The 23,250-nt window shown below is 39.5% G+C and overlaps 1 protein-coding gene across 1 annotated transcript; it reads right to left on the reverse strand.

Annotated features, from left to right (window-relative positions):
* Nucleotides 1–757: 757 nt before the first annotated feature.
* LOC128375147 (ninein-like) lies at nucleotides 758–23,250 on the reverse strand. Its single transcript, XM_053335421.1, has 29 exons — nucleotides 23,041–23,250; nucleotides 22,000–22,093; nucleotides 20,727–20,899; nucleotides 18,113–18,158; nucleotides 17,851–18,026; nucleotides 17,335–17,481; nucleotides 16,899–17,066; nucleotides 16,595–16,731; nucleotides 16,245–16,385; nucleotides 15,696–15,870; nucleotides 15,462–15,572; nucleotides 15,128–15,217; nucleotides 14,880–15,012; nucleotides 14,679–14,800; nucleotides 13,352–14,472; nucleotides 11,513–12,663; nucleotides 10,336–11,350; nucleotides 9,850–9,948; nucleotides 9,681–9,750; nucleotides 9,431–9,598; nucleotides 9,234–9,350; nucleotides 8,853–8,966; nucleotides 8,516–8,662; nucleotides 8,228–8,407; nucleotides 7,998–8,129; nucleotides 7,790–7,891; nucleotides 7,351–7,443; nucleotides 3,119–3,232; nucleotides 758–1,621 (listed from the first exon to the last, which is right to left on the reverse strand). Exons 1-29 carry the CDS (start codon nucleotides 23,230–23,232, stop codon nucleotides 1,406–1,408), a joined length of 6,744 nt encoding a protein of 2,247 aa, XP_053191396.1. The 5' UTR covers nucleotides 23,233–23,250; the 3' UTR covers nucleotides 758–1,405.

Raw genomic sequence — 23,250 nt, forward strand, 5'->3', positions numbered from 1 at the left:
CTATTTTGGACATGTGTTTCATGTAGCCCACTTCTTGTAATGAAACACATAAAAGCAAAGATCTGATCCTATGAGAGACCCTGGGACTAAATCGTATGGTCTAATCTCTATGGCCTAATTTGTGTAGTTTAGGGGTTCTTTACGTGAAAAAGTGTGAGAACCACAGTTCCACTCCGCTACATTTCAGGGGGAAATATTGTACTTTCTACTTCACTACTATTTATTTGACAGCTTTAGTTACTTTTAAAATACAACACATTGTTAAAGATGAAACCAGTGGTTTTCACACAGCTCCACCAAATAGTGATTTTCCCTCTAAACTTCTTACTTGGTTTAATTTCAATAAATGTGCAAATGATTAAATATTTAAACCAAAAATTAAAGAGAGGAAAAAGCCTAAAAACTGAAAACAGATTTGTGTATCAGAGCTTTGTTTATTCCTCTCCCATTAGTCATCTCACGACCCAACAGATTTATATGCTGACCCTTTGGAGGGGCTCGACCCCTAGGCTGGGAACCACTGGAATAAACTATCTAACTGTATATAAAGTAGTGTAAACTAGTTCCAAGTAGCCCAAGTATGAACAGTGATGGAGTAAGTATATAGTCAATCAAACATGATGCATGTAGTCTTCTTTATTATTATTATTACTTATACATGTAACAGAAATCATTACCCTGTTCTCAACTTTAGTGCTTTCTTTGCAGCAAAATACAAATACAAAATCTTCAAAGACATTCATGATGGCAAATGCAGCTTTAAATATTGACACTTTAAATATTGCAACAGATCATAGATTTGACTCGAATGTATTTAAATAGCAAGTATTGCCTCTTCACAGACATATAAAGTGTAACATAAGGTACAGTTTGTCACATTAAAGCAAACACTTCAGAAAAGGTCACCAGATTATTTGCCTTTTCTGTTTACATGAATAACCACTGACAGACGGGTTTACATAAGGGCTCGAGAAGGAAGTGACTGACAGATTAACACAACTAATCTCTTTGACAACGCGGACAAAAGAACACTTATATAAAAAGTGCACTTCAGTGTCAGTTTTACAAGTAGTAGTAGTGCTTTCCTCTCTGAAAAGAGAAATATAGTGTCATGGTAAAATATTTACTCACTTACAAGTCACTTTTAAAAATACTTAAAATGTTTTTAACTTACAGTAAAATAGCACGTGTTTTCTTTACAATAGCTTCACATTTGGGTCCTCATAGGTCCAACACAACATGAGCTGATTATTGCTTAGGATAAAATAAATGAATAAAAAATAATGGGTGTGCAGCTCAATAAATTTAAGCCTAACATGCCAGCCGATAACCATGTGTTTTGTGTGCATTTGGCTGGATTAGTTGCAAGAATTAAAAGTCAATGGTGGACTTTTGGGGCGATGCATTACGAGCATTTAAAGTTGTAAGATAGCGATGGAAGGGGTGCTGGGTTTAGGTCTCGTACTATCTTGTTCAGGCTGGAGATCTTCTCCTCCAGTAGGTAGTTCTTCTTCTCTGCCATTTTCTTCCGCTGCTCGGATACCTTCAGAGCCTCCAGCAGCTGAGCGTTATCCAGGTACAGGTCTTTGATCAGCACGTCTGCTTTGCCGTTCTTGTGACGCTAGAAAGAAAAATCAGAGAGGTTCAGTGATTAAAAGGTTTTTATAATTCTAATTTAAACCTCATTTGGTATCGGTTACTCTTAACTGGCCAAAATGTTAGCTTGTGTCAGATCTGTATTGACACGTGTCGGCTGATATGTAAAGAAATTGCAGTGCAGAGATAAAGATGTTTACAGTCATTTAGAAACATTTTCTTAATTGTACACATCTTGGCCTCAATTCTTTAAAAACCACATCTAAGGGAATCTCGTCTAACTGTTTATATGAAGCACTTTTAGTGAACACAAAAGCAGACCTCAGTTATCCTGCCACGTTTCACTTCAGTGACGCTCACTGTGATGATCCCACTCTCTGTTGTTGGCATTCACAAAGTTGATTTTCCGCCAAGAGAGGGAAACCTTGACCCACTTCTCAAGGAAGGGAAACTTATTGGAGCTATGCTTTACTTTCTCCTGAGAGTCCAGTGATGAGTTGGTATTTTATATGATGCTATGATGTTTAGTTGGGATGGTTCCACATTTACCTCCAAAGAGGTAATTTATGCAAGTTGTTTAAAGGAGAAGTTCACATTTTTCAAATCTGTCTTAAAACTCTGTCCGGTGCCTGAGTTAACACTGACATGTTTTTCTTGCTGTAATCATTCCTCCTGTTCATACTGACCATTAGAAGATCCTTCATATCCTTATAATGTAAATGATGGGGGACAAAATCCAAAGTCCTCCTTCAATATAAAATATATTTAGTTAGTTTGAAGCTAATATGAAGCTTCAGCTGTCAAAATTAGTCAAATCTAGTCAATGCTGCTCTCTTTTTACAGGGTAACCAAAAAGACAAACTTAGATGGCTGAAGCCTCATATTATCTTCAGATAAACTTCTTAATAAATACATTGAAATACATTTAGAACTGATTTTTTCAATGGTCAGTATGAACAGGAGGAATGATTACAGGGAATAAAACCTGTTTAAATGTCTATTTTGGTACCTGACTGCTGTTTTAAAGAAACACTTGAAACACTGTGACCCAATCCTTTTAGTTCTTGTTAAATATATTGATCATTTTTGCTTGTTTGACATTCAGTAATGGTTTGATAAGGACTCTACTTGTTTTGGATGGTCACACAGGCTGTGGTTTTAGTACAAAGATGATCACACTGAAATGAAACAAGGTGCTGAGAACATGGAGTCATTTAACCTTTTTTTCTCTCCACATGATCATTTTCCACACACATCTTTCTTTCATTAGTTAACACTTAGTTTAAGGGTTTGTCTTATGAATATTGGCTAACTTATCATTACTGTAACTCTCAAAGATTAAAATGAACCTTTAAAGTTTAGTTTCAATGAGGCTTTAAAGACTACAACAAAATACAATGAATCACAACTTCTGATAAGACCCCCCATAGATTTATGATTTTAGCACTTTTAGTATTTTTGTTAGGTTTCATTTTTCTAACCGAGACAACGCTGACTTTCTTTCTTCAGATGGTGAACTGACCTGATCGTTCAGCTGAGCAACCTTCTCTTTGAGCAGCAGCTTGACGTTATGCAGCGACAGTTCAATTTCCCTCATTCGCTCCTCCATATTCTTCATCTTCCTCTCCCTGTCATCCTGCTGAGAAGACATCAAACAATATCATCAAATTGCTCCAAATGCAATAAAATGATAGAATTTGATGGGTGGGGTTTTCTTTTTTGCATTTGAGCTGATCTATAAACTAAAAAATAAAATCACACAATATACACAGACCAAATTCTTGTGAGCTACACACTTTATTTTATCTTGATTTCTGCATTAAATGATGCCTGGTACATTTCTAAAAAAAAAAAGGAGAGGACAACACACTAAAAAAATAAATAAAATATAAATAGGTATAAAATTATGCCATGTATTCCAGATACCTCTACAAAAAATAATTTAATGCATAAATAAAATAAACACTAACATGTTTATAATAAAATAAATAACAAAAATAATAAAATACATTTGAGTCGTTTTAAAAGCATCACTAAATGACTCAAAAGCCAAATACAGATATAATAGATGACACATTTATACTAATGACACACTACAAACAGTGATTTCATCTCTGGAACGGTTCATGTGGATTTTTCTATTAATAAATACCAGATAAACATTTTAGAGTTAACAGCTGAGTGACGTGTTTGAGAAAAGAAAAGGAAAAAAAAGAAAAAAAAGAAAAGAAAAGCAGAAAAGCTGTGATTGACTTTGGTTGTGCAGCAAGCGACACAAAGACTCAAAGAACAACAAACAGAACAATCATACAACAACAGGAAGCTTGAAGAAACATTCAGCTAGTGTCGAGTAAGAAATACAGGCAATAAAAGACAAAAAACAAAAAAAACTGAAAACTTTCATTAACGAAACGTCTTTACGCCCCCTGACTGGACACAGGAACAGCTTATATCAACAGGTTGGAACGGCTTTGATTGTTAGAGAAGGCTCAGAAGGCTGTTAGGCACTAACTTTGCCTCAACTCAACACTCCTCCTCCTCCATCATCATCTTCATTATCATCATCATCATAAGGCAAACTGTCTCACAAGATTCAGCCTCTGAGGATTTTACCCTGTCTCATACAATGATAAATGCTACAAGTGCATAATGAACATTCCCAGAAATACACCCTGCATTTAAAAAAAAAAAAAAAAAAAAAAGATTCCCTGTAATCAAGCAAGATATTTCCTTTACAAAATGCACGGAGCATTTGCTTTCAAAAAAAGTTTGTCAAGACAAGAAAACTTTTGTACTGTAGTGTGTAAAATATATATAGATGTTACAATAGATATGGCATGTCTGACAAACTTTACATTTTTAATGATAGTGTCAGTATTTTAATCATAATCCCATTGGGAAAACCATCCGGAGTCATTCTGTGTGTTTTCCTGCCACCTAGCAGCAGTGCAATACAATTACACATTCATGCCTTTTCCAATCAGGCATCACATTAGTTCACAGTCTCCTATAAGGATGCAGTGACGCTGGCGTTTATACTGCGATACTCAATTTATCGCTCCGAACGTAGCAGAGGAAGAGCAGGACTGAGCCGAGCAGTCTTTGAGGAGGAAAAAAGAGGCTAAAAAAGTGGAGAGCAGGGAAAAGACGCTGGTGTTACAATCCACCGATCCGCCGGTAGCTGTCTGCGTGAGCCGCCCGCTGCTCCGGCATCGCCCCCTGGAGAGAAAAGGCAGGTACACTTCACCAGAGCTCCACCCTTTCCTCTGATCCTACAGATACACTACAATACTACGCAAGCCTGCTTAGCTAACACGCTTCTTTTTATGTATGGAGATGTGTGTTCAATATTAAACAAATTAAACATTATGAAATAAATAATCTAATGAATGGACACAGACTGTTTATATTTAATATAACCATGACATTATGAGATAAACCAATATATTTTTATATAATTACAATGACTAAATTTATCTGCAGCTACTTTGATATAGATTCAAATATTCACTCGTTTCAAGGCTCTCAAAAGTGAGAATTTGTGGCTTTTCTTGGTCTTAACTTTACTGTAAATATAATATTTTGAGGTTTTGGACTGCTGGTTGCACAAAGTAAGACAAAAAGCCACTTTTCATTATTAAGTTTTTGTCATTGAAGACGAACAGGCAGAGCTGGTCATGTGACTGGCTGAGATGTTGGACTGAATAAGTGGACAGCCAATCAAATAATAAGCTAAAATTAATTAGACTATAATCACAATTTCATGGTTATATATTACATATTGTATCTATATTTATTCATTTCATGTTTATATATAATATTTAATCATATCTTTTAATGCATTAAAAATCATTATGAGATCCCACTTTATACAGCTCTATGATTAAAAGGGCCATTTCACATATTTTACACATGAAGTTCAGTTTACTTGTATTAAAGACTTAAAGAAGAAAATAGTTGTAAATGTTTTCGGTGGATGTTGAGGTGTTGAGGACCCCTCCAAAGTCTAAACAAACAGAACCCTGATGATGTCATCGGATGCTAAATCAGATGCATTCTGGGAAATGTAGGATCCAACTAAATGTCTAAATGTCTGCGTTGTGTTTATTTTGACTATTTAAAAAAAAAAAAAAAATCCTTCTCTTGAGAGGCCCTCAAATGGTATTAATTTTAATAGTTTGTGAACATGTTATGAGCTTAATAGAAGAAAAAACTACTTATTATAAACACTTTCTATGGATCACAGACTATAATAAGACATGCAATTAATTGGTTATATAGATTTTTATGTATTTGGGATATGTGTGCTTACACTTTGTATAATATTTATATAAAATTATATTAAAATCTATGTGAGACGATGTGTTTGAATCTTTTTATTTAAATGCCTTAGTTATATATCTATCTCCTGGGACACTATGTAAGCTGTTAGATACTGACAGCGTGTGTATCAAAATATTTGGCTTGTTCATTAATATGTCTGAATAATCTAATTAGGGACACATCATGCAAATGATCAGACACAAAAGTAAAACAACTCATTAATTCTATACTGACATCAATCTTAATAATAAGTGAATAGTTATAGTTTAGTATAGTAATTCAACTGTTATATTAAATGGGATCTGAAAAAGTGAGTTTAGTCATGTTTATCCTCCCTCCACTACAGTCATGGTCACCTATTGATGAGTTGCAGTGTCATGCTACAAATAGAAAGCTAAATACACGTCAGATGTGTATTTAGCTCCATTTACAGATAAACCTGGATAAGCTACATCTAGTGTTGAGAGATGGAGGTTCGTGCAATATGACTCTGCAAAAGGTGACAAATGGAAAATAACAGCCACCAGGACTACACCCAGAAACGACACCACAGCAACTAAAACTTCAGTCCCGAGATGGAAAATTAAATAAAGACAGTGAAACACAACAAACAGACACACAGGTACCACAGGCTAAATACCAAACCCAGAAAGTAAACTCTACACACACACACGCGACACGAAGAGATGAGGACAGACAGGCGCCAAGATGAAAGATATGCGAGAGGCGCCAGGACGAGGAGCACAGCAAACCCAGCATTCAAATAGAAAATAAAAAGGTAATGGAAAAAGGAAAAGTGTCACTCAGCTCAGGTGTTTTGAGAATTTACAAACCTTTAAGCAATTTATCCTCAATGTTTTTGCTGTAATAATGAAAATTTTGGTAATTTATTGCTTTTCTTCTCCATTCATGACAATTTAATTATGATAACAGTCAAGAAGCAAATTTCAAAAAGCAAAAAACTAATTTAAAATCAATCTACAAGCACCTGAATTGAGTAAAAAACACCTTCGAAAAACCAAAGTGACAGAGATGCAATGGGTGTTTTTTCTATTTTAACTCCCATTATATATCTCATAGTATATCCAACATGAGATGTAGTTCACTGTTCCCTTCTTGTAGCCATTAATAACGAAGGTATGACCAGTGTGACAAATGACTGTGATACAGCAACAGAGAAATGGCTGAGAGAAAAATGTGAGGAGATGAATGAAATACCAAACCGTGCTAAATGTCAGCTCCATGTAATCTCAAAGTGGACAAACATACTAACTGTAAAAGCATTAGGGAGCGCTTCATTTGTTCATTTTTAAATGATAATTCAAAGTTTTTAATCCTTTACATGTAAGAATTTAGATACACATCTTTCATTTAGCTCATATTTCTATATATTTGACCTGATAACAGTGAAGGTTTTGTATTGTATCGTACCTGCACATTGTCTGCATCTTCACCACGATGTTGTCCCCTGGGGATCCTGTGAGGCGACGGAGGCAGAAGACCAACCAACTGAGCCTGAAATGTCTGAAAGTTTAAAAAAAAACACAAGAGCAAAAGAAATATAACTTAGCTGGAAGAGAAATATGAACAGCATGAAGTAAATTTACATGTTATTAATAATGACTTTCCACTTAAATAATGAACTCCTATTGAGAAGTCTTAATTTCATATTTAATATAATTATATTGAGGGCCAGACAACAATATAAAGACATTTAGATAGTACTTCACTGAGATATAAGAACATTTAAAACAATTAAAAACTATTTAAGATACAAGTAAAACAATATGCAATATACCGGGCTAAAAGTGCTCTACACATGAAAACCAATGCCCTATTTAAATAAATTGTGTAAAATCTAATGTGGTACCTCTAGAAGCTGAGTAGACAGTCGGGCCAGTTGGGCTTTGAGCACCTCATTTTCTTGCTGCAGGCTCTCCACGTCTGTGTGTCCTTCACCAGCTTCACAACCCTGAAACCAAAGCACAGAAAGAAATAAGAATACAACAAGACACCACATATGGACACAGAGCAGCAGCAGCAGCAAAGTTATCTGGTTAGATTCATGCAGCTCTTACCTTGGTCAGTTCCTTCTGTGCTTCTAGTTCCTGCTTCAGAGAGGCGTTTTCCTGTTCCAAGACCTTCACCAGCGAGGACTGAGTGTGTTTGTGCTGCTTCAGGGACAGGATGGTGGCATCCAGCTGTCGCATCTACAGAGAGAAAATAACGGACTTACAGATAAGTGACAGAGATAAAAGGGGCACTACTAATATGAAAAGGTAGGATTAACTTATTATTAAAATGTCACCTTTTCTCTGGACTGCACGAGGTCTCCTTTGATGTGCTGCACTTCTGCCTGAAGCCTGTCGTTGTCCTGCCTCAGAAGTTGCTGCTCGTGTTCCTTCAGCTGAGACATCTCATCACTGAACAGCCTCTTGGTCTGACTCTGGAGACCGCTCGAGTGCAACGCCATCTCCAAAACTTGGTTCTGTGATGAACGGAAGACAGAAGATTTTCAATATTGTGCTTCCTTGACTGGACATTTGGGACAAATTCTGACCGTCCGCCAAGTCACTGAAATAAAAACATGTCTTACTTTATCATTAGCATTCTGCAGCTGTTTGTGCAGCATTGTAACATCGTGTTTGAGGGAATCCCTCTCTTGCTGCAGAACACGGATGTCTGACTTAAAACGAGAACTTTGATGGTTCACAGCCTGAAGAGTTTCATCCGCTGTTTTTACCTGGAGAAAAATAACTACAACTTAATTTCAAAATAAAGTCAGTCTGATGAAGGCCTTCTTTCAGGTAGTCTGCAAGAATTTCAAAGCTGTTTTACTCAAGCCAAAAAATCATAGATTTACGACATGCAGAGAGAGAGAGATCTTATTATCTGACAAAGAGAGGATTCTGTAGGTTACGGCGGACTCTTACCCTCTCCTGAGCTTTGGCTAGCTGCTTGCGGAGGCCCTGAGTCTCTTTCCCGACACTGTTTCTCTCATCTAACAGATGGCTGAGCTGATTCTCCATTGAGTCAGCTTTGAGCACCTAGTAACAAGAGGATGACTTCAATTGTAATGGGAAAATCCTTTCTTGATAGGATTTTACCACTAATGCTTTATCACACAGATATATCCCAGTAGATCATGGCTGCCTCAAAGACAAAAACCTTTTAACAGTTCTTCTAATTCATCATTGAAGGTCGCCTGGATTCAGCACGTCATTTCATGGCAAGAGGAGGAGGTGTTAATGCTTTTTGCGTGCTTGATGTGGTTAATACTCGATCCGTTAAAGTGCCCTTGACGTGATGCTCACCTTCTCTCTGAGGTCAGAGAGCTCTTGTGACAGCTGGGTATTCCTCTCCTCCAGCTGTGCAGAGTCCTCCAGAGCTTTGGTCAATTCTGCCTCCAGAGCAGACACACAAGCTGCCAGCTAACACAAAAGAACCACTGATTAACTACTTGCTACGACACCATGACGACCACGAATCTGTCACAAAACACACAGTTTACCTTGTTTTTCTCGTCAGAGGAAAACGCCTCCCTCCTTTCATTCTCCTTCATCAGCTCGGCCAGCTGGTGTTTTAGCTTCTCCATATCGGCAATATTTTCTGCATTTTTGTCTGACAGCATCTCTTTCTCATCCTCCAGCTGTTGGCTCTGTGAACGCAGCTCTACAACCTGAGGAAGGGGAGATACATTAGCTGAATGAATGTAGAGAAAATTATATTTAGGAACTTTTTAATGATAAAGTCACATTTACCTGTTTCTTGAAAATCTGTGCTGTCTTCTTAGCCGCTATCTTCTCCTTTTTAAAGTGCTCCAAAGTCTGCCTAAAATTTAACAATAATAAAAAAAAAAAAAGTCAACGTCAAATCTTTACAAGATGAAATTCACATGATTATTCCTCAATTCAATGTGCTGCTTCTCACATCATCTCTTCCTGGGACTCTTTCAATTCCTCTTCCTTCAACGTGGCAATCTTTTTCCTGAGGACGAGGTTTTCTTCAGCGAGACGACTGGCCTCCGATCTAATAAAGACAAAACTTGTAATAAGTAAAGAGTGTAATTCTCAGAAAACACATTCATAATTCAGTGGGATGACGTAAAAATCAACATTGGTAAGAAATTCTTTGCAACACATCAATTTAAAGCTTAATACCTTCTACCACTTACACACACACACACACACATTGAACTTTCAGTGATCTATAAAGGGATCAAAGCAGCAAAGTCACAAGTGTTTCAAGATAATCACACAAAGGTTAAGGAGCATTAGGAGCCTAATCACAGGTAGGGCAACAGCACTACGGTCGTGCTTGGGAACAAAGGAGTGCTACTGAACAAGCACAAGAGCAGTTGGGATAACACAGGCCACTGCAGACACAGGATCCTAGTTTTTTTTCTCTCCACATTACCTATGGACCTGTGTCGTTTCATTTAACGTCAGCGACTTGTCCTGCAGCTCTGTGATGGCTTTACGGAGTTTGGTGTTCTGCATCTCAAACTCCACGCAGCAGTCCTGCAGGCCGGTCACCGCCTGGCTGTTCAGATCCAGGAAAGCCTCCTCTGATGGGCTCTCTGGGGATTCGGTGTCTGTGCGCACGGCCGAAGGCGAGTCTTCCTGCCTCTCCAAGTCACCGAACAACTCCGACAGCTTACTGTTCTCTTCTCGCATCCTGCTGATCTCATCCACGAGTGCAGTGTGCTGATCTTGGTAATCGTGGATCATGTTCATCCTGCTTTCGAGGGTCCAAACCCTCTTTTCTAGTTCGCCGTTTTGATCCTTTAGTTTGGCATTTTCACATACGCAATCTTCATATCTAATCTCAAGATCCATCATTTTTAGGGTCTTTAGCTCCTGTGCTTTGATGTGCTCCATTAACAGCAGCATTTTGACTTTGAGGCTGTAGTTCTCCTCCAACACTTGGTGCCCAGTTTTGATCTTTTCATTGTTGTGAGCCAAAAGATTTTCTAGAATTTCAGCTTTCTGCTGAAGCAAAGAAATCTTCTCATTTAGGAGGATATTCTCCTCTGTGGAAGTGTTATACAAAGCCTGTAGTTTCAAGAGAGGGAAGTCCTCGTGCTCACGCTCAACATCTTCATCCAGCAGTTCCAGACAATCACGTGTGCAGTCAGAGTGCTCATCCTTCAGTTCGGTGGTTAAATAATCACAAACGAGTTCGATTTCACGTCCCAGTTCATCCTCAGCGTCCTCTGGAGACGGTTCATACGGGTCACCTGTCTCTCCCAGCGCTGAGGGATCAACCACAGTCTCATGACACAGCTCGTCTTCATGGGAAGGGCTTTCACAGTCCAAAGCTGGTACATCTTGAGGTTTGTTCTCCTCTTCACATGATTCAAAAGCAACACTATTCTCACCAGCTGTTGTCTCCTCATCTTCACCTTCAACGGCCTCGAGCGATGAGACAACTTCTTCAACTTCACAGGAAACAGCTTCTTTTTTGTTCTCGTCACTCTCCAAATTTTCAGCATCACCACAATGATTTTCGCCTGGAACGGAGGATTCTGGGTTGTGGTCGTTACAGGGCTCTTCTTCATGACCATCACATCCCTCGCTAACAATATTTATACTTTCAGGTTGTGACTCATTGTTTATAGTCATCTGATCTTGCATGATAATTTCATCAGCCTGTTCTTGGTACTCCGTGTCCTCTATCTTTATTTCTGGGATGTTGTCTTTATCATCACCACTAGAAGCATTTTGGATATTTTCAGGACATTCATCCACTGCATCAGGAGTGTCCATTATCTCTACTTTAACATCTTCTTCAACCACAATTGATTCATCTTGTGACAAACAAACTACTTCCTGATTGAAATCGGCAAGAGTATCATCATCTAGACAGGTTTCAGAGGGAGCTGAACATGTTTCCTGTTCTTCCTCAGTGTTTAACACCTCCTCCGTCTCATTTGATTCAACCGTTTCTGTCTTTTCGGCATTCTCAAGATTATCCTTTAACTTTTCCTCAAGACTGGATATAAGTTCCAGCAGCTCCTTCCTCTCCAGATCAAAGTCCACTGCTGCCTGTTTGAGAAGCATCTCCAGCTCTTCGATCTTCATCTTCATGTCATCGCGCTCAGTTAACAGCTCGATCCTCTCTCTTGCCTGCTTCTCAGAAATTGTAAGCATCTCGTTGTATTTTCCTTCAAGTTCTGACTGGGTACTCAGAAGTTCGGCTCTCTCCGCTTTAAAATCTTCCACAGTTTGATTAAGCAAAAGTTCGACCTCCACTGCTTTCTGATCAGACTGAGCCATAAGCTCCTCTTTGGTCTGCAGGCTGTCCTGAAGTCTGTTATGGAGATCATTTAGCTGCTTACTGAGCTCTATTTCTTTAGTCTGGGCCATGCTTATTAAGTTATCCAGTTCATTCTGCAGCTGCTGGTTCTTCGTCACCAGTGCTTCCAGTTCTTCCTTGTGAACACTTTCCAGCTCAAGTCGTTCTTTGGTCCACTCCTGATTCAGGCTCTCTTTTTCTTGCTCCATGCCCTCCTCCATCACTTTTCTTTGTGCTTCAGCGTTTTCAACAGCCTTCTGCATCTCCGCCTCCCAGTGGAGCTTCTGCTCGACGTGGCTTTCAGAAATCGCCTTCAGCTCACTTTGGTAGTGCTGTTCCAGTTTCAAAACATCGGCCTGAAAACGCTGTGCAACACATTCTTGATCACCTGAGAAACGTTCTTCCACTTCTTTGATTCTTTGGGAGAAGCTGACCTCGATCTCCCTCCTGTACGTGGTTATTCAATGATTGTTACAGAAGCAAGGTTGGAACTATCATTAGTACAGCAAAAATGGAAAATTCAGAAAAAATAAACCTTACTTTTTCAGCATTTTACTTTAAAGAAACAATTTGAAATTTTGGAATTGGCTTATTTGCTTTAAATGAGAAGATTAATAACTTTCTCATATCTGTCCACTGAATATGAAGCTACAGCTGGAATGTGGCCAACTATACTGTGATCAGTAGTTTTCAGGATATACTGTATGGAATTAGTATGCAGACCCAATCACACAAACAAACTTCACAGACAAAACTCCAGGAGGTCCCTGCAACAGGCCAATAAATAGTCCTGCGCATAGACCTCAAAAATAAATAACTAAATGAAAAGAGCTTGTTAATAATTGTTAGTTAATAAGTGAGCTTTAGAGACACTTGTAAGCAGATTTCTTTACTTTTGGACAGAGCCAGGCTAGCCCTCCATTTCCAGCTAAGCTAAACTAAGCATCTGCTGGCTGTAGATTCATATTTAAACAGACAGACAGAGTGGTAGAAATCCTCTCATTTAAGTTTTGGCTAGAGAGTGAATAAGTATTATTAAGTAACCATTCCTGTAAATAATTCATGTTTCAGAACTATTAAAACTTGTATTGATAACTTAATTTTGACATGAATAAAAGTAAGTCTCAAGTCTCACCTCTCCTGACTGAAGTCATCTCGTAGTTTGTCCAACATGCTGCTGAGGGTGTTCCTCTCCTCGGTGTGTTTGGTGGTCAGCTCCTGCATGGCCGCTTGATGGCTCTCTTCAAGGCGAGCTTTCTCCTCCTCTATCAAGCATGCTACTCTCTTCTCCACTTCCTCTTTCTCAGCCTCAAGCTTCTCTCTATCTTCATTTAGCCTCTCCTGTAGCATCCCCTCATAATCCTCCTCCAGCTGCAACCTCTGCCTCTCCCATTCCTCCTTCAGCTTCTTCTCCCTCTGCTCGTACTCCTCTTGTAACTGCAACCTTTCCTGGAGGACTCTGTCGAGCAGAGCTTCCTCCTGACTGTACTGAAGCTGAGCTCGTTCACTCTCCCACTGCTCCCTGAGCTCGCTCTCCTTCTCTTCCTGCTCCTTGACAAGTCTCAACATCTCCTCCTCCAGCAACACCTGCAGAGTCTCGTTATTCTGCTCATCCAGCTGACTCTTCTCTTTCTGCCACTCCTCTGTCATTCTTTGCACAATCTCATCACGCTCTTCCTCAAACCTGCGTTTTTCCTCCTCTAGTCTGACATTCAGTTCATCCTCATGGCTTTGTTTTAATAATCCCTTCTCGCTTTCAAAATCATCTAACAATCTCTTTTCTAACTCATCCTTTTCTTCCTGCAGTTTCTGTCTCTCCTCTTCCAGTCTGGCTTCAAACAGCCCCACATTTTCCTCCAGTGTCTTAATCTGAACGGCATGTTGGTTTCTCAGCTCCTCCATCTCAGTGACCTGGTTTTCATTTGTCGAAGCCTGCTGATCTTCGAGGGACTTCAGTTGCTCCTCCAGTTCTGCAGCGTGGCTGTGGGCCTCTTCCAGCTGTTGTTTGAGGGCTCCCACTTCCTCCTCCTTCAACTTCTCAAGCTCTTCCCTCTCCTCGGCCTGCTTCTGTTCCAGACAGGTCCGCTCCAGCTCCGCCTGCTCTAGCTGGCTCTGGAGCTCCTGTTCGTGGCTCTGAATGCCGACCATCTCCTCCCTCAAAGCCTGGACCTCCAGCTGGTACTGGAGGGCCAAGTTAGCCTTCTGTTCCTCGTGGGTCACCCTCTGCTTATCGACCATCTCATCGAATTCACTGATCTGTAGGAATAAGAATGTAGAGGACCAGAAATTAAGTCAAAGTTTAAAAAATATACATATCAATATTCAAATGAACAAAATGCCATCTCTTATCTCAATTCACAAAAATATTATATCCGCATGTCTCCCTGATGCTGTTGTTAATCACTATAATTCATGCATTTCTGTGTAACCCAGTGAAATATAATGGGTGTACTGGTACTTACCTTTCTTTCAAGCTGGTTTCGCAACTCCTCCATTTCATGAAGATGTTGCTCTTTTAGTTGCTCCAGCATCATCTCTGCATCGAGGCTCATGCTAAAAGGTTGAACCTCCTCTGAACCGAGGCCTGAAAAAACAACTATTGTATAAGTTGGTGGCTAATGAGAATTTTGTGTTTGAGTTTAATAAGTATTAATCAGGCTTACCTGGGTCAGACTCCATGCCGGGGCTTTTACTCTCCAGCTCTTCAGAGAGAGGTTTGTGGCAGGACTGAGTTCGACCGAGGCTGTGAAACTCCTGCAACTCTGACTGCAGCTCATCAATACGATCCTGCAGTTCCTGTAAATAAATAATGTGAGGTAAATATGAATATAAAGAATAAAGAAAACTAGTTATCTGACAACACAAACATGCAAGAAAAGCTTTGTGCTCTTTGTGGTTTTGTTGTGTTTACCCTATACTGTGCTTCATAGCCGCTCCGTAGTTGTTTAATACGTTCCTCCTGAAGAAGGAAGTCTGCACTGCTGGGGTCCAAATCACCAAACTAAAGAATGAGATCATACAACAGTTTAGTTTATTTGCTGAGAAATCATGAAATAAAGACATAGATACAAACAAAAAGGGTTGTACGCCGGAGAAATGTAGGTAGACTTCCAAAATCAATCTGAAAATCATATCCCAAAGAAAAAAAGAGCAGAAAACCCCCCACTAAAAACAATAAAAAATTAAATCCCCCAGAGATTAAGTCTGTATTTTAGAATTGAATAGTAATAGAAATGTCTCTGTACCTTTTCTTTCATAATGCTGTCAATGTTCGTCTGGAGTTTTGTAATTTGGCTTTGTGCGTCCACTAGTTTTTCGGTGCTGTCCAGCAGCTCCATCTCAAGACGCCTGTTTTCCTAATAGATACAAAACAACAATTATGTTTACAATCATTAACCATTTCTTCATGTTGGACATACATATGATTATGTAACATTTCCAACTTCACCAAATGTTATCACCACAACTGTTTTTGGTACCTTCACAGAGATGGAGAGATGGTCTCGGAGAAAAGACTCATCCTCCCTGATCTTCTCGATCTCTGCCTCCAGTTCCTCCCGCTGCAGGCCCGCCTGCTGCTGGATTTGGTCCATCTCTGTCATCAGCTCTGATCGCACTACTGCCAGTTTCTCTCTGTGGTCTTGTTCGAGCTTCCTGCAGACATCCAGGCACAGAGAATACAGAACGTAAGGTTTACATACTGAATACAATTATTCAGGTTCTCCTCATCATGTTGACTGATGATGATTATTATATTTAAAAGCATTTATACTTCATAAATACTATTACAGTTTATACAATAATTTCTTCAAGGCAGTATATTGTAGTTAAAAGAAAAAAAGATGATAAAAAGCACTGTACAGTATATATGTATAAGTGTAATGTGAAAATACTGAAGTCTCCATCAATGCACTATGAGGTTGAATAGGTCAAATATTTTGCACAATTATTGCACTGAGACCTCTTTCTGTGATAAAAGGCACAAACAGCAGGCAGGCATATCTGCTGTAATCCAGGGAAAAGGTTACCTGAGATTAAGGTTATTTGTGTGCTCGATTGCAGAGTGATGCTCATCCACCTCAGTGGCAAGCTGTGTTTTCAGTTTCTCCGCTTTTTCCAGGTCAGATCGAATTTTCTCTTTCTCCCTGAGTTCTCGGTCGACACGCTCTCTGACAGGAAAAAACAAACAGAAAACAATAATGGAACAAAGACTTACCCACAAAAAATTACAACACATATAAATCATGATGTAGGTTGTATTGATTTTATTTTAATTCAGACTTATCAGATGTTCTACAATTATTCCAAATATATTAAACCAATGTTAAAAAGTATTATGATGTAACTGAGCTGCATTAGAGCAATGACTCATACTCACAGGAGATATCTGATCTCAGCTTTAAAGCTCGCCAGTGCCGCTTGGTGAATCCCATTCTTAGTAACAAGTAGCTCGTTTTCAAGTGCCATGGTGAGATCACCAAGACTCAGTTTTCCATCGAGGTTGAAATTCAAGGCCTGCAAAAAATAATTAGATGTTTTTTTGTGAATATTTCATTCAATTCTTTTCTGATTTTCACAATTTGAATAACATACAATAAATGCTGTTATTTTGGCTCCTGTGTCATTATCTGTTCATTTTTAAAAACATACAAATTAAAATTAAATAAAACTGATTACGTCACCTCTAAGATCTCAGTGCTGTTTTCAATTCCCTCTTCCATCCAGGCATCCAAGATGTATTCGACAGGGGTGTAACCGGTACCGTCATCAAGGGTGGAGAACAGACGCATGCCGATGGTGCCGGTCAGGGCAGAGGGGGTAGCTATTCTACGGCCTCCTTCATCGAATGGCTGTAAGTAGGAAAGACTGTCTTAAAACTGGAGGAATTTCAAATCTCAGTATGTAAATTTTAAGCTGGTGAGATCTATGTAGCTTTCAATTTCTCTGATACAGATCAACTAACATTTTAATAGACTAAAACTATTTTTCCACCCTCTTCAATAATGTTAAAATACAAAAATCAATTAAATATTTCACTGATTAGTAGATATTATTCAACAACAAGGAAATTGCCCCTCATCTTGTGACCTAGCAGCGCTCTGCAACCAAAGGGCTCACCTGAGTGGAGTGGTGTCGTTTGAGCTGTCTGTAAGGTGTGGAGGCGGATGGCGTGGGGGGTTTGTTGAGGTTTACAATCCTGGAAACAAACTCTTGAACATTCGTCACTCCGTCGCCGGTTAGACTCTGGAGCATCTCCCCATTTATCTGAAAAAAAGCATAGTTTTTTTAAAGAAGCAATGAGAACAAGTATCTTATTTACCCTGCATATGTGTCAGTGTGTGATTTTTGTCATTTGAACTTCTCAGGATGATATGAAGGTGATTAAGCTCGCAGTTCCTTTAAAATCTTACATGAGTAATGAATGTAATCCAGCAACAAAGTGTGTATAATCCATGTATTGAGGTGGTGAGAAAGAGCAATGGAAAAACAAAGGAATGCAGGCAATTCAAAAAATGCATAGTTACTTTTACATTAATAAACTATAACCACATTAATTCAGAGCCATCAGATGTCAAATATGAAAAATCTGCACTGAAGTCAAGGTGTAATTTCTCTTCTCAGTCGTTATCTCACCTCCAACCCTAGGTATTCACATAGAGTGAGCAGTTCGGAGTGACCAGCAAATCCGTCCCACGATATCGCCAAATCCTCACAGGCTTCATGCAGCCTCTCCTCTAAGCGGCTTGACAGGGGAGCGATGGATCCCCGGGGGGTGCTCGGCTCATCGGGGTTCCAGAGATGCATCTGGCCTACGTGCAAAAGTAAGAGACTGTCAGTATTTTGTGATAAACATCTACAAAGAAAGTTTTTGAAAATACTGCAACATTTGACGCACCTTCTGCCTCGTACTCCTCTGAGCTTGTTTCATGAATGTTCCAGCGCTGTTGAGAGACACAGAATTTAAGATTAATATCACAAAAACCCCATAATCAATTACTAACAGTTAATCCAAGTAGGTCTTCTTTAGCTTCGGTTTTAAAATTTCTAAATATAAAGAACTCATCTGGTGTGAAAATCACCATATACAAAAATCCTGCTGCCCAATTTTCTCATGTGATAATCAGCTGGTTATAAGTTCACACATGTTTGTAAATTAGACATGGTTGAGGCTGGGTACGACGGGGGCTCGAGTGGTTAACAAAAAGCACAAGAGAGCTTTTGTGATGGCACGGGCCCCAGGGAGCGTCAGTGGGCAAATCAGGAATGGTCGTTTTAATAGACAAAATGTGTGACACACTTATTTTTTTCCCTTTTTTCCCTCCACCCACAGATGTGCAACAGAATGATTTTTATGCCAAAATTGCACAAAAGTTTGTACAAAGTTAAAATAAATAAATAAATAAATAAATTCAGAAGTTGGTGAAAATGAAACTCTTGCTCAAGAAAGATGACATTCTTAAAATATCATTTCAAACCACAAACCAAGACTTTTTAAAACATTTAAAGTAAAATCTGAGGAAGTAGGAAGTAGAAGTTTTGTGGGGTTTCTTTTTTGGGTTTGTTTGTTTGTCAGGGAATATAAAAGAAAGTGAAGTTTAGTGATGTGTGACCCACTGTGAGCCAACCCAGCGTGGCCGCCTATTGTTTGGGAAGCAAACAGTGAGGGAATGAAGAACAGATGGGATTCTGCAAGTGGCGTTTTGATACATGGGTGTATAGGCATCCATGAGGGTGGGGGTAGTGGGGCTCATTGTTCCTCTGTCACAGCTCCTCTCCCCCTCCTCCTCCCAAAGCACCAATGCCTGCAGTCTCTTGTGGCAGAGCCCCCTGACCCATCCCCATCTGCTGGTCCCCATGCCGGACATTGTAGTATTGTCGCAACCTAGATTACTCAATACCAAGACACGCTTCAGTTCAATGTCTCCAATAGTGTTTGCCTTGGCGCTGGGCATCTGGGGTGGAGTCGTGGATGCAGACAATACACAGAATATTAACACGTCCATCCATCCATGCACAAACTGAGGCGGTCGGCCATCATTACTCCATTTCATGACCGTCTTTGTCCTCATTAATGATGCTGCAGCACATTCACGTTTGAGATTAGTTTCTAGCTTTTTTAAAACATCTGCATCTGCAAGAGAAATTAACCTGTTGTCCTCCTGAGGCTGCAGCAGTTGGTAAATCTCAAAACTTAACAAAAACTGACTCTTTGCTCTTCATCAAACCAAAAAGAATTGGTTGCAACACCTCAAACAGACCTTCCATAGAAGTCATTTTGACATGTCACAGTGTGAAAAGCACAGGTGTAAATAATAAAAAAAAAGAAAATCATTATGGACAAATCCATTTCACTGCACTGCTTTCAGGGTCTTTGTATTGTGCAGGCTGCCTCACTGTCACACTGTCAAGGCTTGAATAGAGCAGAGTCATTGTTAAGGTTATTAGTAACACGTGTGCTTTTCCCACTATGACAAGAAAATAGTTGCTGTGAAAAAGGAATTGTGACCAAAACTTAAATGTATGGAATATTCAGTCATATAAGAAATGAGAAAAAATTAAAATCCTCACATTTGGTATTTTGTCTTAATAATTTGTGTAATATCAAAATCTATGGTTTGCTTTTTTGTCAGTTACTAATCTATAAAATAGACTTATTGTTTCAGCACTACTTTACCAGAAATGTACCATCTTGATTTCTGTCATAGGTCATGGAAAGTGTGAGTTTAGGCCTTCTTACATATGTCTATAGAGTCAGCAGTGAGAGCAGGATTATCCACGACAAGGATCTAGAAGATCAACCAGGGGGAACCATACAGAGTGTATTCAGCTGTGCCATGACTAACCATGACTGAATTAACGTTACAAAACTGTGACATAGACGCATGTTGCATTTAAGCCACTGTAAACTAAACAAAGTGAGGCTCAAATAAAGAAAAATAATAAAAAGGAGAAGATTTAAAAGCATTGACAAACACTACAATATGCACCTGCCTCTTAGCTTCACCTATTGAATGTTCTTTTCTGTTTGGACATGATGAAATAAATTCCTAAAACACTGTGCTGTTACCTTGACGACCACATCACTGCCTCCCTATATACAGTCGGTGCAAAGTTCAGTTTGACATCGACAGTTCAGCCGACACATGAAACATTAAACTGTGAATAACACCATGTGCCACTACTCAAACATTACAGTTACATCTTGATTATACCTGAGGCTAATTAAACTGTAGTTATGCTCACAGTGTTATTTAAAGACAGTGCTATGTTGTTATGCAATGAAAAGGCCTTGTGAATCCTGAGTTGAAGTGTCTACATTTCATTTTAGGATCTGCCCTGCATGCCACTAAGCTGATTAGCTAAGAATAACGCCTCCCTGCTAGTCTGTGGATGCCGAGAAATGCAGTACACGCAAGGACAGCAGATGATAAGCATGGCATCAGTGAGTCTAGGGAGGTGCACACAGGAGCTAGAAAAAAAACACACCTTAAAAAGAACATCAGTCTTACCTCACGCTTCCTAGGAACAGCCGAGTCATAGTTATCCTCCAGATCCTCTCCTTCCGCGAGGTTTGCATTCGTAACTTCAGAAAAGTCAGAAATAGGCTCTATGAACTCCGGTGTTGAGCGCCGGCCATAGCGTTTACTGCCCTTCACAAACTTTGGTTGGATTTCAGGAGAATCTGACAGGATCAAAATGAGAGAAAGAAACTGTAAAACCACTTTCCACATACACATAAGAGCCTGTAAAACTCTTTAACACACTTAAAAAAAAAAAAAACACCTCTAAAAACACCTCACTCAAGCAACACCAGAGCTGTACCCATAACTAAATCTACAGCTTCTATGTTCCTCACTATCAGACTCTATTGTGGACATTGCTTTTACTCACTTTTTGCTATTAATTATGTGCTATTTATAGTTCTTTTCTTTTCATTGTGCTTGGCTAAAGTTATTTCCTGTCCAGGGACTACAGATGAAAACTACCCTCTACTAACTCAACTCAACATATTTACATTGTAGGTGTGAACTAAAAATATATAAACTGTCCCTGCCAAATGAATCTTACATAAAACTTTGAGTTATATGTCCTTGCAGAGCTTTAAAAAGAAATGCCATTACATAATTTGCAGACAACAGAGGATGTGATTAAATATAGAACGACTGACCAATGACTAATATTTGCCATTGCATCAAGCAGCAGCAGCTTCTCTAAAAGTCACATGTTCCCGTTTGTTTTGATGAAAGAGAAATTAAACTACAGCTTGACAGCTGAGAGTTTCGTTGTAGCTGTAAGTCAAACAGACTTCAGGCTTCACTGTCAATAAAGACTGACAGCGTCGTATTTACTTTGATGCGGATCACATTTCACACACTTTCTCTTAACACCAGTATCTTGCACCACATACAGTCTCTTTAAATATTCATTTCACACAAACTTTTAATTTTTTTTCTGTGTGTAAAAGTGTAAAACCACTCTTTGTGCTACTAGCCCCATAAAATAAACAAACCATGCCAGTGGCCCAACCATGATGTTGCAAACAGCTAAACTTGTCAGCTAATTGGCTTTGGGCCTGTGCTTTTGGCTCTGTATGTAGATTTACTGCTGATTCTGCATGGGGTACTGATCCACTTATTCAGCTCACACAGCCACCTTCTCTCTGCTTGGATGACTTGTTGAATGGGAAAGGTCTCTTAAGGTAAAGTCATATTGACATAAACAACAGGTTATGCTTGATGATACGGGTTCACAGTGCCTGCGATGCCAGAATCTAATCTTTACCTGGTTTAGGCAGGGTCTCCTGTTCGGCTTGAGGTGGTTCGATGCTTGATGACAAAACCAGAATCAGTGCATCCTTGAACTGTTCAAAATCAACCTGAAACAACAAATACAAAAAGGAGGATTCCTCGTATGAAATGCAAGCAATGTTCAGTATGTGCAGCTTCAATAAGAAAATAAAGCTCATGAAATTCCTTTGACTGGATGTAATTCCCTGTGTGTGCTGGGTGGAGGCTGGGTGTCCCTGGGCGTCTGGGTGGAGGGAAGGTCACACTTCAAGAATCAACAGCTGCTAACCCTGAATATGGTGATTTTCTTTGTGCTGGCGGCTGCCGGCTTTAGGTGGGGGTTTTTCTCCCTTTTTTTTTTTTTTTTTTGACTTTATTGTTGGATGCTGTGGCGAGGCAATTAAGTTCACTGGCCCCTCTGCTAACCCCGCCCACACAAGACAATAGCCATCCGTCTGTCCACACGCTTATATACAAATAACTTTACGTAAAAGTGCAGAGGTAAGCAGTTTGCAATATATAGCTCAATCCAGAAGAAATCTCCTGTAGGTGCACAGAACCTACAATGCATTTAATATAAACTGGAGTCCAATTGTACAGATTTGGGCAATTCCTATTTCGTACATTTCCACATGCTGAACCCTCAAAGAAACGCATCTGTGAATGGTGATTAGCCGGCTTGGTTGTCCTGACAACAGACACCTGGGATGAGGGTTGATGGGAGCACATTTTCTCCTCAACAAGACAGCTAACAAAGCACCAGAAAGCCTGGAGACACAAAAGATCTGAGAGCTGGAGTGGCTCAACACAGGCGTCTGCCGAATTCAAAGCACAGAGAGGACTCTGTGCACAGGAAAGCCAAAAGGCCACAACTCACATGTTCACCAGAGAAAAGGAAAGATTTTAATCTTCCAAATACATTTTTTCTGAGCAGATAACTTGACCTCAAAAGTTGCGAAGCACCAAATAACACAACATCTGACAAACACAGGACTCACAATGCTTTTAAAAGTTTATATAGCACTTTTAAACGTACCCTGGCGGTGAGCTGGTCCTGTTTCTGGACCAAAGCGTGGAGCAGGGCCGGCGTGGCATCATCCAGGTGCAGAGACTGGCAGAGCTCAGTGAGTTCTTCTGGATTGAGAGAACCAGAGCCGCTGGTGTCGAAACTGTTAAAAACTTCTTTTAGGCGCTCCTCGTAGTGGTCCTGCTCTTGGGCGTCATCCATCCCACAGGACAGCACCCT

This window comes from Scomber japonicus, chromosome 16 (assembly GCF_027409825.1).
Source record: "Scomber japonicus isolate fScoJap1 chromosome 16, fScoJap1.pri, whole genome shotgun sequence".
Lineage (NCBI taxonomy): Eukaryota > Metazoa > Chordata > Actinopteri > Scombriformes > Scombridae > Scomber > Scomber japonicus.

What these genes read in the sequence shown, in the direction of transcription:
- LOC128375147 (XM_053335421.1), bottom strand. Translation starts at nt 23,232, where the DNA reads ATGGATGACGCCCAAGAGCAGGACCACTACGAGGAGCGCCTAAAAGAA. An exon ending in ACAGCATTATGAAAGAAAAG is followed by an intron (nt 15,218 to 15,461) that starts GTACAGAGACAT and finishes CTCATTCTTTAG; the next exon opens with TTTGGTGATTTGGACCCCAG. An exon ending in CAATGAGTCACAACCTGAAA is followed by an intron (nt 11,351 to 11,512) that starts GTATAAATATTG and finishes AAGTTGAAGAAG; the next exon opens with TTGTCTCATCGCTCGAGGCC.